Below are 13,893 nucleotides of genomic sequence, written 5' to 3'. Positions count from 1 at the left end.
AAATTTAAGCTGTGCCAGGAGAGAAAAAATGACCATTGAGCAGTGAGTTGTGGAGATAAGTGAAACTGCAGCAGAGAGGATGGTACTGCAGGCTACCTGGAACAGAGCCAGCGATGTCGTGTCAGTGGGGTCAGAGCAAGCGTACTGGTGAGGGTACACAAGAGTGCAAAAACACACACACATATACACACAAAGTGCCATTAAAATGCATCACTGCAGAACACAAGTACACATACAGACCATCATTGTGTTCTTGTAGCTAAACTTGTCCAGTGAGATGTAATAAAATTTGCTATAAAACACGAACCCAAATCCATTCAAGATGATATTCTTTCAGCAGACGGAGAGAAACATTTTTAAACCAAAATACATTAAAAAGCAGGTAGAGATTTAATGCCTATCAGCTGCCAGGGTTTGTCATACTCTAATCCATCTGTTTCTGTGTAGCATTATGCATGTGGGCCCATCAACATGAGCAAGACCCCTGGGCATCAATGTGTCATACCTGCTGAGTCTCCCTGAAACACCTGCTGCCTCTCATCTTAACACCAACAAGACGAATGTTGAGCGTTGGCATTTTAAAAAAAAATGTATTCCCAATAAAATGTTGTTGACAGTATATGTTTGTCACAGGAGAGGTATCAGCACAGGTAGTGTGTAGCATCAGCACCACACAGGAGTGTTAATTAGACACACCAACAGTAGCATCAGGGGTGCTTCGACTGACGTATAAACCCCCACCATGATTAGTAAACAACAAAACATTTGACTCTTGCAAGCTTTCTCTCTTGCAGAGCTTTGATTTAAACGATGAAGAATAGATAGATTATGTGCAGAATAAGATTCGAGCTGACTTGGAACACACCACAGAGATTATTTAGAAAACATGGAATATGTAAATGGAAAACAGAAAGTAGTGACATGGAGTAATCTATGCAAATGCCTGCTCATTTTCTTTGCTTTAACAAAGTACAGAAGGCACACTGCACTGCTTGACCTTAATGGATAACAGGAAATTTTAGACCTCTGATTAAATATGCAAAATGCAAAACTTAAAAGCCTACAAACAAACACGCAAACTAATGGATCCACTCTGTTAAGGAAAAAGTATGCTCATGCTGTAATTTAATTGCAGGTTTAGATGTATACAATTTGCACACAGTTGAGCTCTTTCTTCATCTATTCTTTGTGGATTTTGCTCTGACTGTCTGACACATGCATCTAAAAACACACTGTGTACAAAGCACGCTAAAAAGCAAACATGTGTTGCTGAGCACCAACACCCAACATCAATCCAGACAGATCCAGCAGCTGCTAATTGGCTGCACTATGTGAACAGCCAGAGGAGGGAGGATATTTTTAATTACACACCACGTCTCCATGGCTACGAAGGGCGGGAGGACAGGAGTCACGCCAACAGGTTGAGAAGGAGATGAAGTGAAATGGAGGAGAAGACATTCTCATCTGCTTCCTTCTGCTGAATTGATGTTTGCACTTCAGTAAGCAATCATGCTTCGCACACGATCACACATACTGAGACACACACTCATCATCCACCGGGATTACATTGAGCGCAGAATCATGTTGTTCAGGTTGTGATAGTAGCTGGCCTTAGACACACATGGTCTCCTGCAGCCTTTTCTGTTTGGCATTGGCAGAAATAAATGCAGCCCTGCTGATCTATTTTTTGCCAGCAGTGATGGGAAAATAAACAGTACGCTCCATGACTGCTTAATCACAGAAAATAATTTCTGTACCAAAGCATGGATGGGATCTGAGGCATGACTGCCTTGCCCTGTTTGTGTGAGCGTGTGTGTTTGTGTGCCCTTTTAAAAATGTCTTCAGATTAGGCAACAAGAGCACTAATCCAGTCAGTTAGTTCATCTGCAGATGCTAATCCTTTAACGCCACAACCAAACGTGTGAAATGTATTGCTGTAAATGTGCTTATATGCTTTTGTGTGAGTGTGTGTGTGCCATCAGGCTTTCAGCGAGGGGAGGGGTTGTGTCTCATCTCTCTATTTTTTCCTCTGCCACTTGTTCACATTAGGAGAAAAACGTGCAGGAGGCAGGTTTGTTGTGATCTCTACCCCATATGTGATGAATTTTGAAATTCTGCTTAACCATAAAATTGAATCTATCAAGTCTCCAGTGCACCACCTGCCCCCAACATTCCTCCCTCCAAACCTTTTCTCCCTCAAGTTTTATCATTTTGCACAATCTTAGTCCCTCCGTTCAGCCTTGAGGTGGGACAGTGAGATTATCTATAAGGAAGATTAAGATAAATCTGGAAAAAAAATGACTCATGCTTAGCCTAAAATGACCTTGGATATTATTAGTTTACTTTCCAGGTCTACAAATTCAAAACAAGTGAGGACTACTTGAGTGAAGGCAGCACATTGCAAAGATGTGCCATCTGAGACATAAGCTGCATATTCCCTGCCTTGACAGATCTAGCTCGCATCTACCCAGACTCCATATAGACTAATCCCTACTCAAGATTGGAAGCTCGGTGCAAGGCTAAAACTGCCTTTCAGTGATGCTGAAGCAAAGTACATCTAGCCAGGGTTAGCTCTAATTGTAAGCTCTGCAGCAATGTATATTTTGAGCTTAAGAAGATGTTTCCTTGCAGGTATTGAAAGGTGCATGTTTGAATAACTCATGCATTCTCTTCCCAGCACTCAGATATACTAACTTTACATAAGGCTACCCAATGGCCTCAGTGTTCAGAATGAATAGGCTATAGATGTATTTCCAAGCTCTTTGTAAAGCACTAGAAAACTGCATAGTAGTCTCTTTCACACACACTCACACACATACAAACAAACCACATGTACACTTCCCCCACCCGCCCATTCCCCATTTTGTACAAACATGAACTCTCATCTCTAGTTACTGCCTCTTAACTTAATGTAAGTATAAAAACATCAGTAGAATGAAAACATCTGGCTTGACGCTGCTGTGAGGAAACAGTATCTTGGGGATCCAGGCACACCGAAAGCAAGCCCACCCATGACCACAAAGGGTGCCACCACAGGAACCACCCAAGTCAGGGCAGACCGGGGTCCATACCATAGCCACAGGGCTGCAGTGCAGGGCCTCCAGCCACCCAGACAAGGACAGTCACCATGGCAACAACCCACAAAACAATCAAATGGAGAGCCACATAAATAGGTGGTATTAAAAAGAAAGAGAAAAAAAATATGATTAAATAAGTGAAAATCTAAAAAAAAATCTAATAAAATTCAGCTATAAACTGTAACTGTAAGTCCGTAATCTTGGAGTGTTGATAGACTCAGATCTGACTTTCAGCAGCCACACCAAAGCTGTCACTAAGACAGCTTTTACCAGCTCATCAGCAGATTTAAAAGTTTAGTCTCCCAGAAAAACCAGAAGAAACTCATCCATGCATTCATTTCCAGTAGACTGGATTACTGTGTTGGTCTTTTAACAGGACTTCCTAAAAAGAGCTGCTGCTAGAATTTTAACCAGGACTAAGAGATCTGAACACATCACACCAGTTATAACATCTTTATACTGGTTTCCAGTCAGTCACAGAATAGATTTTAAAACCCTCCTGATCGTTTACAAATCCCAGAACGGTGCAGGCCCAGAATACATCTGTGATATGTTTAGAGAATGTAAACCTAGCAGAGCTCTTCGAGCCAATAATTGGTCAACTAGTCCAGACCAGAGTCCAGACTGAACATAGAGAAGCAGCGTTTAGCTGTTATGCTTCGAACAAGTGAAACTAAACTGCCAGTGGAGACTGAATTTTCACCAAATATAGACATTTTTAAATCCAGGTTAAAAACATTTCTTGTCTCATGTGCCTATGCATGAAATCTGCCCGGTAACTTTTTAACTCATATTGTTTTTAATCATTTTAATGTAATTTATGATTTTATTGTGATTCTTGCTATTGGTTGCTGCCTTTTCCTGTCTATTTTAAGAATATACAGGCGCATGTGCTTTGTTTGGTGGTTTTGTGATTAGAGAAACTTAGTTTAGAGTAGATCTCCCACAGTGTTAAAACTGTTTGGGCTTTTGTGTTCTCCTTTTGTGGTTTTTGACGGATAGTCTTGTTTTTCTTTTGTTTGGTAAGTCTTAAAGCCCTTTTGGCTTCTCCCTTAGTTATATTTTATTAGTTTTGTGGTAAAATCAGAATATGTTGGGCTAGTTTAGGTTTGTAGTGATTTGCAATAATTTTTTGGTTAAATTTTATTGGAGCTGCTTTTGTTACTATATAGATTACTTGGCCAGTTTTTTTGGGGTTATTATCAGCTTTGTTTTTACTGGCTTGTTTTGAGTTAACTTTAGAAAATAGTTCTTATATTGATTTCTTGACTTAAGCAGCTTCACTAACCGCAGCACTTGATTCACCACCAGTTGTCTTTGGATTTATCCTCATTCCCACTTTAATCAATAAATTCTCTTATCTCCCGGTTTTACATCTGTCCACAATTCTCATTCTTTTGTTACGTCCATCACACCCCTGTACTGGGTCGTAACATGCCTTCTTTCAAGCTTATATTAATGTCCTACATTGTGAATATTATAACTCTAAAGATGACTCGTTTTGGAATATATTTCCCAAAACATAAAAAAAAAAAAAAACATCTTAACCAATTAAAAGTGCATAGTTTGATACAATAAATGACATTTGCAACCCTCATCAACCCATTTTTCATGAACTCATCTTATTAACATGATTACATTTAAGTTTAACTTTTACACTCTGTTAATCTGACTTATTTAAGATTATTACCAACAGCTAGATAAAAATACATTTATGTCCACTGAATTTAATCAATTTAAAGCAATGTTACATTTTACAGTGCTTTGCTATTTAGTTTTCTGTCTAATAAACAGAATTTTCTAACCTTGTCTGGTTATCCTGTAATTGATGGTGTTAACGTATATGTACATTAACCTGTCGACACCTTTCGTCGCAAATTTAATACAAACCCCGTCTGGCCTTTGTTTATTTTCTTTATATCAAATTAATTTGTTTATTAATCTTTTTCCTTTTTCACTCTTACTTTTGTATTTATTTTCATATTTGTTTATTATTAACCTTTCTAGCTGCTGTTTTAATGTTTAATAGTGTTTTTTTTAATCCCAGTCTTTTTCTTTAAGTGATTTTTTTTTTCGGTTTTTTCCAGCATTTATTTTGTTTTTATATAATTGTAAATAAATTCAGGGATAAATACATTGAGACTGAATGATAGGGAGATGCACTGATCAGTGTGTACACAGCTCCTGCACTGTCAGGTTATGTAATACTCCATGAGCAGCTTTAAATGGGGGATTGACTCAATGGCAAAATCCAGACTGACATAATCAGTTTAGACACCAGCAGACCTGCGAATTACAGTCTGCATCATTATCCGCCTCAGTCTGCTCACACTTGCTAACAAAAAAAAGAATACACACATATATATAAGCTTTATTTATTTATAACAAGGTTGTGAAGAAACAGGAGTGGGCATGCCAGATGGAGGATCAGGACGGAAATAAACGTGGCTGTCATGATGAGGAGAGCAGGGTGGAGCTGGAAGAGGAAGGGGGCAGCGATGAAGACATGACGGTCGATGGAGGCATGGAGGATTGGAATGCCTTTATTTCAACAAGGCCGACTCAGGAGGAAACAGAGAACGTGGAGGTGGTTTCTGAATGTAAGCCCAGTGATCCGGTGACCCCACAACAAGTCCTGCAGCTGAAAGGTTACACCCGGGGTAAGAAGCCTAGATTCATCCCCAGAGAGGAAGGCACCACTGTGCATGAATTCCAACTAATTACTCATAATGAAGATATTTTCTTAAATTTAAAAAAGTAAAATTTCTGAGAAGACACATGAAATGAATTAAGGAATCAAAATAAAGTGGGAAACTGATCAAAAAGGCAAAATTTGTGAAACATTTTGTTCTAAAGTTCAATCTTTTCAAAACTGAGCTGGTAGACACGATGGTTTAAAAATAATAACAGGTAATGGGAGAGATAACGGGTGCAAAAACATCTGTGAGAATTGTTTTTAAGACTGTGCAAAGATGTTTGGGTTCATGTGCTGATGGAGATAAATCTTCAGACATGGAGATAAACAGCAAGTTTCTGTTACCAGAACATCTCAGTGTTCGCCAGCTGGGATTTATTTTGATTTTCTGACTTCACACTTTTATTTTTCATGTATTTAGTTTCAAGTGCAACAAAAATCTAAAACTAAGATAATAAAACTAAGGATATGATAAGAAAGACTACTGAAATAAAAGATTCCATTCATCTCAGCTTTATTAATATTTATACAGCACTACATCACAACTCAGTCCTCTCAGACTACTTTTACAGACTAAGTCAAGTTTATCAAGATTAGTCCGGTTTATAATAATCAGTCTTTTTAACAGACTTTAACTGCATTTATTTAAAATGTTTGTTTTTTTTCCCTTTGGTTAATGAGGTTGTTTGACCAAATCTAACATCATCTTTATGACACAATAAATAAATGGATGAATGAATAAATACTCATTCATTCATTTGCTGTACCGTTTAGTCTATTGAATAAATAACCAAACCGATAAATAATAAATAAATAAATGTTATGACTTATTTTACTGATGGATTGATGTGTTACAGAGTACCTGTGTTCACCAGAGGACAATATATACAACGTGAACTTCTCTCACTTCAAGATCAGAGATCTGGAAAGTGGAGCAGTCATCCTGGACATAAAAAAACTTTGTCCAACAGGTTTGTTTGTTTATCTCTTTTCATTATTCATGACAATAATTGACGTTCAAAGATAAATAAGTTTTAACTTCTCACATCCACGTGTGTTGAATGAACAGTGTTTAAAAACAGACTTTTGACACTTAAAACTAGAAATTTCATTTTATTGCATCAAAAGTTTCTCGTATTTTGTTTTGTTTTTTCTTCTTGTTTCTCTCTGTTGTGATGAATAACTATGAATTATTTCAGAATAATAATGAAATATTTTCTCATGTCTTCTTGATGATCTCTAACTCCAAACCAGCTCTCAGAAAACTCATATCAACAATAATCCACATTTCACCATAATTTCAGTGTATAAACATGTTGTAGGCATAATAATAAATAATCTAACACAGCCTACCTGTTAGAATGATGACTGATGATTAAGATGAAAGATTTCTATTTAATGTTGGTAGTGTCATGTGGCTGATCTCTAGTTACTGGTTATTCCTGTGTTTAAAACCAATTATCCAGGCAGCTGCTGCACCGTAGCATAGAGGTTGGTGGTATCACCTTATTTTAGCTAAAACAGCTATTTTTACTTCATCACTTACTTTAAGAAAGCTGCATTAGAAATCATGTTGTAGGTTGTAAATAAAAACAAAAGTTTGTGAAGTTTGCCTTCTAATTTTTATGTAATTTATCAAGTTTTTTCCACTACCTCATGCACTTCCAGCAAACTCAGATTTATCAGGTTCATTTAACTTCTACAAACTCACATCATTCCAGTTCATTAAACTCACTCCAGTTAATGACAATTCTTTTTTTAGAGGAGCCAACTTGTTAGACTTTAGTTTTAAAGAAGACGATGAAGAACCACATTCTGCGGCATGGCAGAGGAAGAGGAGGGAACGGGTACTGGACTGAAGCACGTGCACGCTTGAAAAATAACCTTTTGGGTGAAAGTAATGAAATTATGGAAAGGATGTCTACCTAACACAAATTCATTAATTTAACAAGACAGAAATATAAATATTCTGGGTTAACTCGACCATTGTTTTTGGGTAACTAAAGCCGAGCGCAGATGGAGAAAAATAAATCTAAAGGTTCATTATGACATGTATGAAGAGAAACTTCCTTCTTATAATTTACAACTGAGGAATGCAACAAAAACTGTCATAATGCTCGGGCCTTATTCGCTACAGTTGACCCTGTGTCAGTAGCGCCTGAACTTTATTCAACTAGGGCTGCAATGAGTTTGACAGATTCTTTACAGACAAAATCCAGAGGCAGTTGTTTCATCAACAGCAGGTTCAAGAGACCTACTGTGTCCATTGAAAACCAGTTTAAGCACCATGACACAGTTTAATCCCATTAACAGCAAAGATCTGGGAGACGTTTCTTATCAGTTTATCTCCTCTTGCTGTTTGGACATCCTGCCCACAATTTTTTTAAAAGGTCTCAAAGACTCTGGAGCCAGATTTGTTGCAAATTGGGTCAATGGGTAATTTTACATCTAAGCAGACATGAATTACATGTGGAGATCCCCAAGGTTCCATCCTGGGGCCTCTTCTGTTTAACATCAACATGTTCCCACTGGTAAAGGTCATGAAGAACAACTAAATTAGTTAACATAGTGTAGTGATTTAGTGTCATTAAACATTAAAAATGTTTAATAAAATTATTCATTTTAATAATTACATAAAATTATTAAACTATTAATTAAAAAACCTTGGGGAGCACCACAACACTAGAGCTTTGATACCAATCTAATGGCAGTGTGGACACCATTAGAGTACTAAATTAATTAATTTAATAAATTAAATAATTCAAGCTAGTCAAATCAAATCAGTTATCAATCAATCAGTCTCAGGACGCTAAAAACGTGAATTCTTAAATTGAAGGGACCCATAACATGACTCAAAGGAGGAATTCACAATAGCCAGACCAGTTTAGGATAAATATAAAATATTTATTACTAGTCTAATCATGCATAAATAAAAAAGGAAATATTTACAGAGGACTTTGAATGGGAAAATGAATTAAACATTGTGAAATGCAGAATATGGTGCTCAAACCAGACGCTTATTTCAAGGCCAATGTAATGTGTCAAAATAAATAAAATGTGTGGAAGAAATTAAACAAAAGTGAATTAACCTGTGGTGTTAATTAAGCTAATGGTCAAGAACTGAAAAGGTCTCTGAAGCCTAAAAAAGAAAAGGAAAATTAATCTCATCTGTTTAAGCTGGAGGTTTAACTAAGATGTAAAAACTACTTTTCTAAGACCAATCTGGACGGCACACCAACCATTCCTTGAGCAGACAAGCAGAGAATCGATCCAAGCAGGACTCGTCCAGTTCTGTTTGGATTGAGTCGACTTATGACAGTTGTGATGACTCTCCTGGGCAAATTAGAAAGTTGGTACAGGTGGTTTAGATCCCGTTGACTCCCAAGAAGACCAGAAGATTTGTCACGTGGTGGTTCGAAGGTTTGGATCAGTACGTTCTGCTGAGAGGTCTCGTTCTGTGATTCCACTGAATAGATGGTGTCACAGATGTGAATGGTTTGCGGTGGTATGGCACAAGATCAAGAGGCCAGCTTTGGATCAGTCCAAAAGAAAGAAAACTCTGTAGGAATGGTTCTGAAGCGTTTGTCAGCCTGAGTTAACCAGTTATCCAAATTAAAGTTCAAAAGATAAAAACATAACTTAAAGGAGAAGCACTAACTGAAAAAGGCAAAAAAAAAGGCTAAACTAAGGCATAAACTAATTAATCAGTCCAAAAGAAAACACTCAATCATGCATATTGGATGCAGGCCCAAACTTGGTATCTGATAATACGTTTACATCATAGTTAACTTAATTCTTCATGCCTCATCTCTCTCTCTCTGGCGTTCCGAAGAAGTGTCCTAAGAAAATCATGTCTCTAGGACCTCTGAAAGAAATCTGAGTGACTCTGGAAAGGAGCCAAAGGAGGGGAAGTTGAAGCCAGACTCAAAAACTTTGTTCTGAGTTTCAAAAGTGTTAGGCCTGGTACACACATAGCGATTTTGGGCTGTTTTTGTCACGATTTTGCCTCTTCCCGACCTTGGATGGTAAACGCCCGATCATCATGAGATTTCCCTGTCCATTTATCATTTGGTCTGTGGTGCGGTGCGAGCCGATGTGTCCCAATAATCCGCTCCAAAGCAGGTTGTAGCCAACAATTGGGAATATTGAACATGTTCAATATTTCAGAGCAGATTTCTGAGGAACGCCGACGACTCATGTATTGTGACTGCGTGGATGGGGATGTAGCACGGAATGTAGCCAATCAGAGTGCGAGCTGGCTGGGGAACAAGGAAGTAAATAAAGTCCATGTTCACGCCGTCTCCAGTCTCTTATTTTTTTCAGTTCTGGCTTTTTCTGTTAACAATAGTCCCAAGACCACCATCATTCCTTCATTCTATATATCCTCTTCCATGCTGTGTGTTGTGTTTTCTGATTGTTACTATGTTTCCTCTTCGTTTTTTGCCGGTTGTTGCTATGTTTCTTCTTCTACCTTTCGAAGTTTGTCTGGCTCGGAGGACTAGACTGTAGATGAGTTGCCGGACAGCATCATTATCACCATTTTGGTGGTCAGCTTAAATCACTTTATTACCCTTTGGAATGTGCAAACACAACACTCTTGGTGTGTTTCCAGATGTCCTGCTCTCCATTAGGAGTTGAAACCTGTAGCAAAGGGGTTGCTTATCAGTTGAAGAAAAACACAAGTTTAGAAGGAAACAACTTCAAAAGTAGACAACGTCCTTGGGTAAGAGTTCCATCTAAAATCCATAAAACATTTAGTTCATTGTAAGGCAAATCCTTACAGATTTGTGGCTGGCAGAAGATTAAATTTCAGAAACTTCCCAGATCTTTGATTTAACTTAACATCCACTCCTTCCCAAGTCAGAGTTGACCTGGGTTTTACTAGTCAGACTCCCACTTTTGGAGTGAGAGGGACCATTTGTCTATAAGGAGAAAAATCCATCAAATGTTTAATTCAGTCAGGATTAAACAAAAAGTTCCAATCTTTATTTATTTGCCAGGCAAATCTGTTACAATAGCTATGCAGATGACACGTAATTATATATTACAATGTCACGAGGAGACTGAGGCTCCGTACAGGCTCTTAGTAAATGCACTGATGAGATTAATGACTGGATATACCGGAACCTTTTTCAGTTAAACAAAATCAAAACTGAGGTGATTGTCTTTGGAGCCAAAGAGAAACTATTAAAGTTCACCACAAAGCTTCAGTCTATACACCTAAAAACCATCAACCCGCCTAGAAATCTGGGTGTGTTGATGGCTTCAGACATTCATCCATCCATTTTCTACCACTTATCCAGAGGCGGGTCACGGGGGCAGCTACCTGAACAGGGAAACCCAGACTTCCCTCTCCCTAGCCACATTCACCAGGTCATCCGGGAGGATCCAGAGGCACTCCCAGGAGAGCTGAGAGATGCAGTCTGTCCAGTGTGTCCTGGGTCTTTCCCAGGGCCTCTTCCCGGTGGGACATGCCCTGAACACCTCAAAGGCATCCTGACCAGATGGGTTAGGGTTAGGGGGTTAGGGTCACCAGACCCTTCAGGTCATCTGGATCCAGTTTCTTATCAGTTCCCAGAGTCAGAACCAGACATGGGGTAAGCTGCATTCAGCTTCTATGCTCTACATATCTGAGACAAACTCCCAGAAAGCCTCAGATCAGCTGAAACACTGTTTATTTAAATCCAGGTTAAAGACCCAACTGTTCTCTGCTACGTTTCACTAGTTTTTATTTAAATCTTAAATAAAGATTAAATCTTAAGCTTGAATTTTTATACTTGATCATGTTTTAATACTGTTTTTATCTAATATTCTTTTTTTCTTTTTCTTTTGTTTTTAATGTTACATTATACTGCTTGTATTCTGTAAAGCCCTTTGAATCATCCTGTTGTTGCATTGTACAATACAAATAAACTGGCCTTGACTAGCATTGCCATAATTATCACAGTACATCTAAAGGGTAAACATATTAACAATGATCTGACTGGATTTTCTTGTTTAAACTTGTATGATGGGAGTATGATGTACTTCATTTAATAGGGCAGACACTACTACTTTTCATAACAGTACAATTATATGAATTAATTGTTCTGATCTAACAAAACAAAGTTAAGTTTATTAATCAGAAATGTAATTTAATCATTTTTACTACCAACTTACCTCCACAGAGAAACTGGATTTGTCCAAATAAAACTTTATTTTATACCAGAAAGGGCAATACTAACTTAATTCTTCTTTCTTTTTGTTCAGAAATTCAAGACATCATTCAATATGATACAAGCAGATTTATCCAGTATCACTTCTCTCCTGCTTTCCTGGCCCTCAGAGAGATAGGAGCCACGTAAGTCTGAAATATTTTACTCCTAGACTTACTTTTTGTGCATATTTTGGAGAAACACACTGTAATGTAACCCCCCCAAAAATATATATATGGTCCTGGTTTTCTCCAAGTTTCATGAAAGCTTTACCATTTTAACCTCAGATGTTGGAAGAAAGAAAGAAAAGAAGCTTCAATGTTTAAAAACAGAAGAGATTATTTATACTTAAAATAAGAAAATCACTAGGTGTTAAAGTTAGATAACTCACAGACCTCGATCCATCCATTCATCCTGTCATCTGCAGAAATACTCTGATTACTCTGTAGCTGTGGGGAGTATCAGTGATGGACAAGAAGCTGAGTACAGAGAACTGGTCAGTCAGTTTGTGAGATGGTCCAGAAACAATCACCTCATCTTGAACACAAACAAAACAAAAGAGATGATTGTTGATTTCAAGAGGAACAGGAGTAAGCAATGCATTGTTTACGTCCCGGGAGAAGAGGTGGAGGTGGTGGAGGAAAACCAGTAGCTTAGAGTTTAGCTGGACAACAGAATGGACGGGAAATATAACACAGAAGCAACTAGAAGAAAGGACAGAGCAGACTACTTCTGAAGGAAGGTGAGATCCTTCAGTGTCTGCACAAAGATGTTATCATCTGATAAATCTTCTATCAGACTGTGGTGGAGCGTTCAGTCTGCTTTGCAGCATCAGCTGAGGCAGCAGAACCAGAACCAGAGCCTTAAAGAAACCAAACAAAATGTTCTGGGGACTGATCTGAAGCTGATTGTCCAGAGAGAGAAGCCTACTGCATAAACTGCAGAATATGATGGACGATTTCTCACATCCTTCACCGGACACAGTGAAGAAACAACACTGTGTTCAGTCAGAGGCTTCTTCAGGTCTGCTGAAACACAGAAAGATACCAGAGATCATTCCTACCAGCAGACATCAGCCTCTGGAGCAGGACTTAGACTTTTATTTGATGGATGGATGGATGGATGGATGGATGGATGGATGGATGAACTGTGTTGTCCATGTCCTGCTGTACTGATGTGTTCAGATCTCTGTCTTCAGGTTGGAGTTCACCGTGGGCAGTAAGGCTCTGAGCCGCTTCCGTCTGATTGAAAGACATTTCTTCAGAAACCTCCTCCTGAAAACCTTTGACTTTGAGATCGGCTTCTGCATCCCATACAGCAGAAACACCTGTGAGCAGATCTACTGCTTACCTGAGCTGGAACCAAACATCGGTAAGAATACATTCAGATTTTAATTACAGTATGTCAATTCTCCTATCATACCACCAGCAAATCTCTCATGTGAAGCTGTAGTAGTTTGTATTGTTTAAAATAATGGACAATGACATTAGTTTTACTGCAGTATCTTTAGTGTTACGTTACATTTAACCATGTCTAACTCACTCTGAATTTTATTTTTTGTCCCGCTCAGTGGAGGAAATGATTGCCAGCCCATATGAAACTCGTTCGGACAGTTTTTATTTTGTCAACAACAAGCTGATCATGCACAACAAAGCAGAATACTCCTTTACCCCACAAAGAGATAACACATTCATCTGTAATAACATAAATAGTGTTGATCAGTAATGCATAAAATATAGGTGTTGTAGTTTCAGCATGTGCTCCTCTGTTATTTGCCAGCATGTTTTCTTTAACAGGAGTTAGGTGTGGATGATGGGTAATCAAGGTAAAGCAAAGAATTATAGAAGGCACTTGTAATGAGTTATTGATAACCATTTTTAAGGAACTTGATCACTATGTTCATAGATTAAGCTCCAGGTTTTAAAGG

At 38.2% G+C, this 13,893-nt stretch overlaps 1 protein-coding gene across 1 annotated transcript; it reads left to right on the top strand.

Moving 5' to 3' along the window:
- Positions 1–5,496: 5,496 nt before the first annotated feature.
- On the top strand, positions 5,497–13,691 carry unc119.2 (unc-119 lipid binding chaperone B homolog 2). The gene is made up of 5 exons (XM_041980850.1): positions 5,497–5,737; positions 6,630–6,743; positions 12,022–12,112; positions 13,165–13,337; positions 13,537–13,691. Exons 1-5 carry the CDS (start codon positions 5,497–5,499, stop codon positions 13,689–13,691), a joined length of 774 nt encoding a protein of 257 aa, XP_041836784.1.
- The last annotated feature ends 202 nt before the right edge of the window (positions 13,692–13,893 follow it).

This window comes from Melanotaenia boesemani, chromosome 3, assembly GCF_017639745.1.
Source record: "Melanotaenia boesemani isolate fMelBoe1 chromosome 3, fMelBoe1.pri, whole genome shotgun sequence".
Taxonomy (NCBI): Eukaryota; Metazoa; Chordata; class Actinopteri; order Atheriniformes; family Melanotaeniidae; genus Melanotaenia; species Melanotaenia boesemani.
The sequence above is the reverse complement of the archived record's forward strand: the minus strand, read 5'-3'. Positions and strand labels throughout refer to the sequence as shown.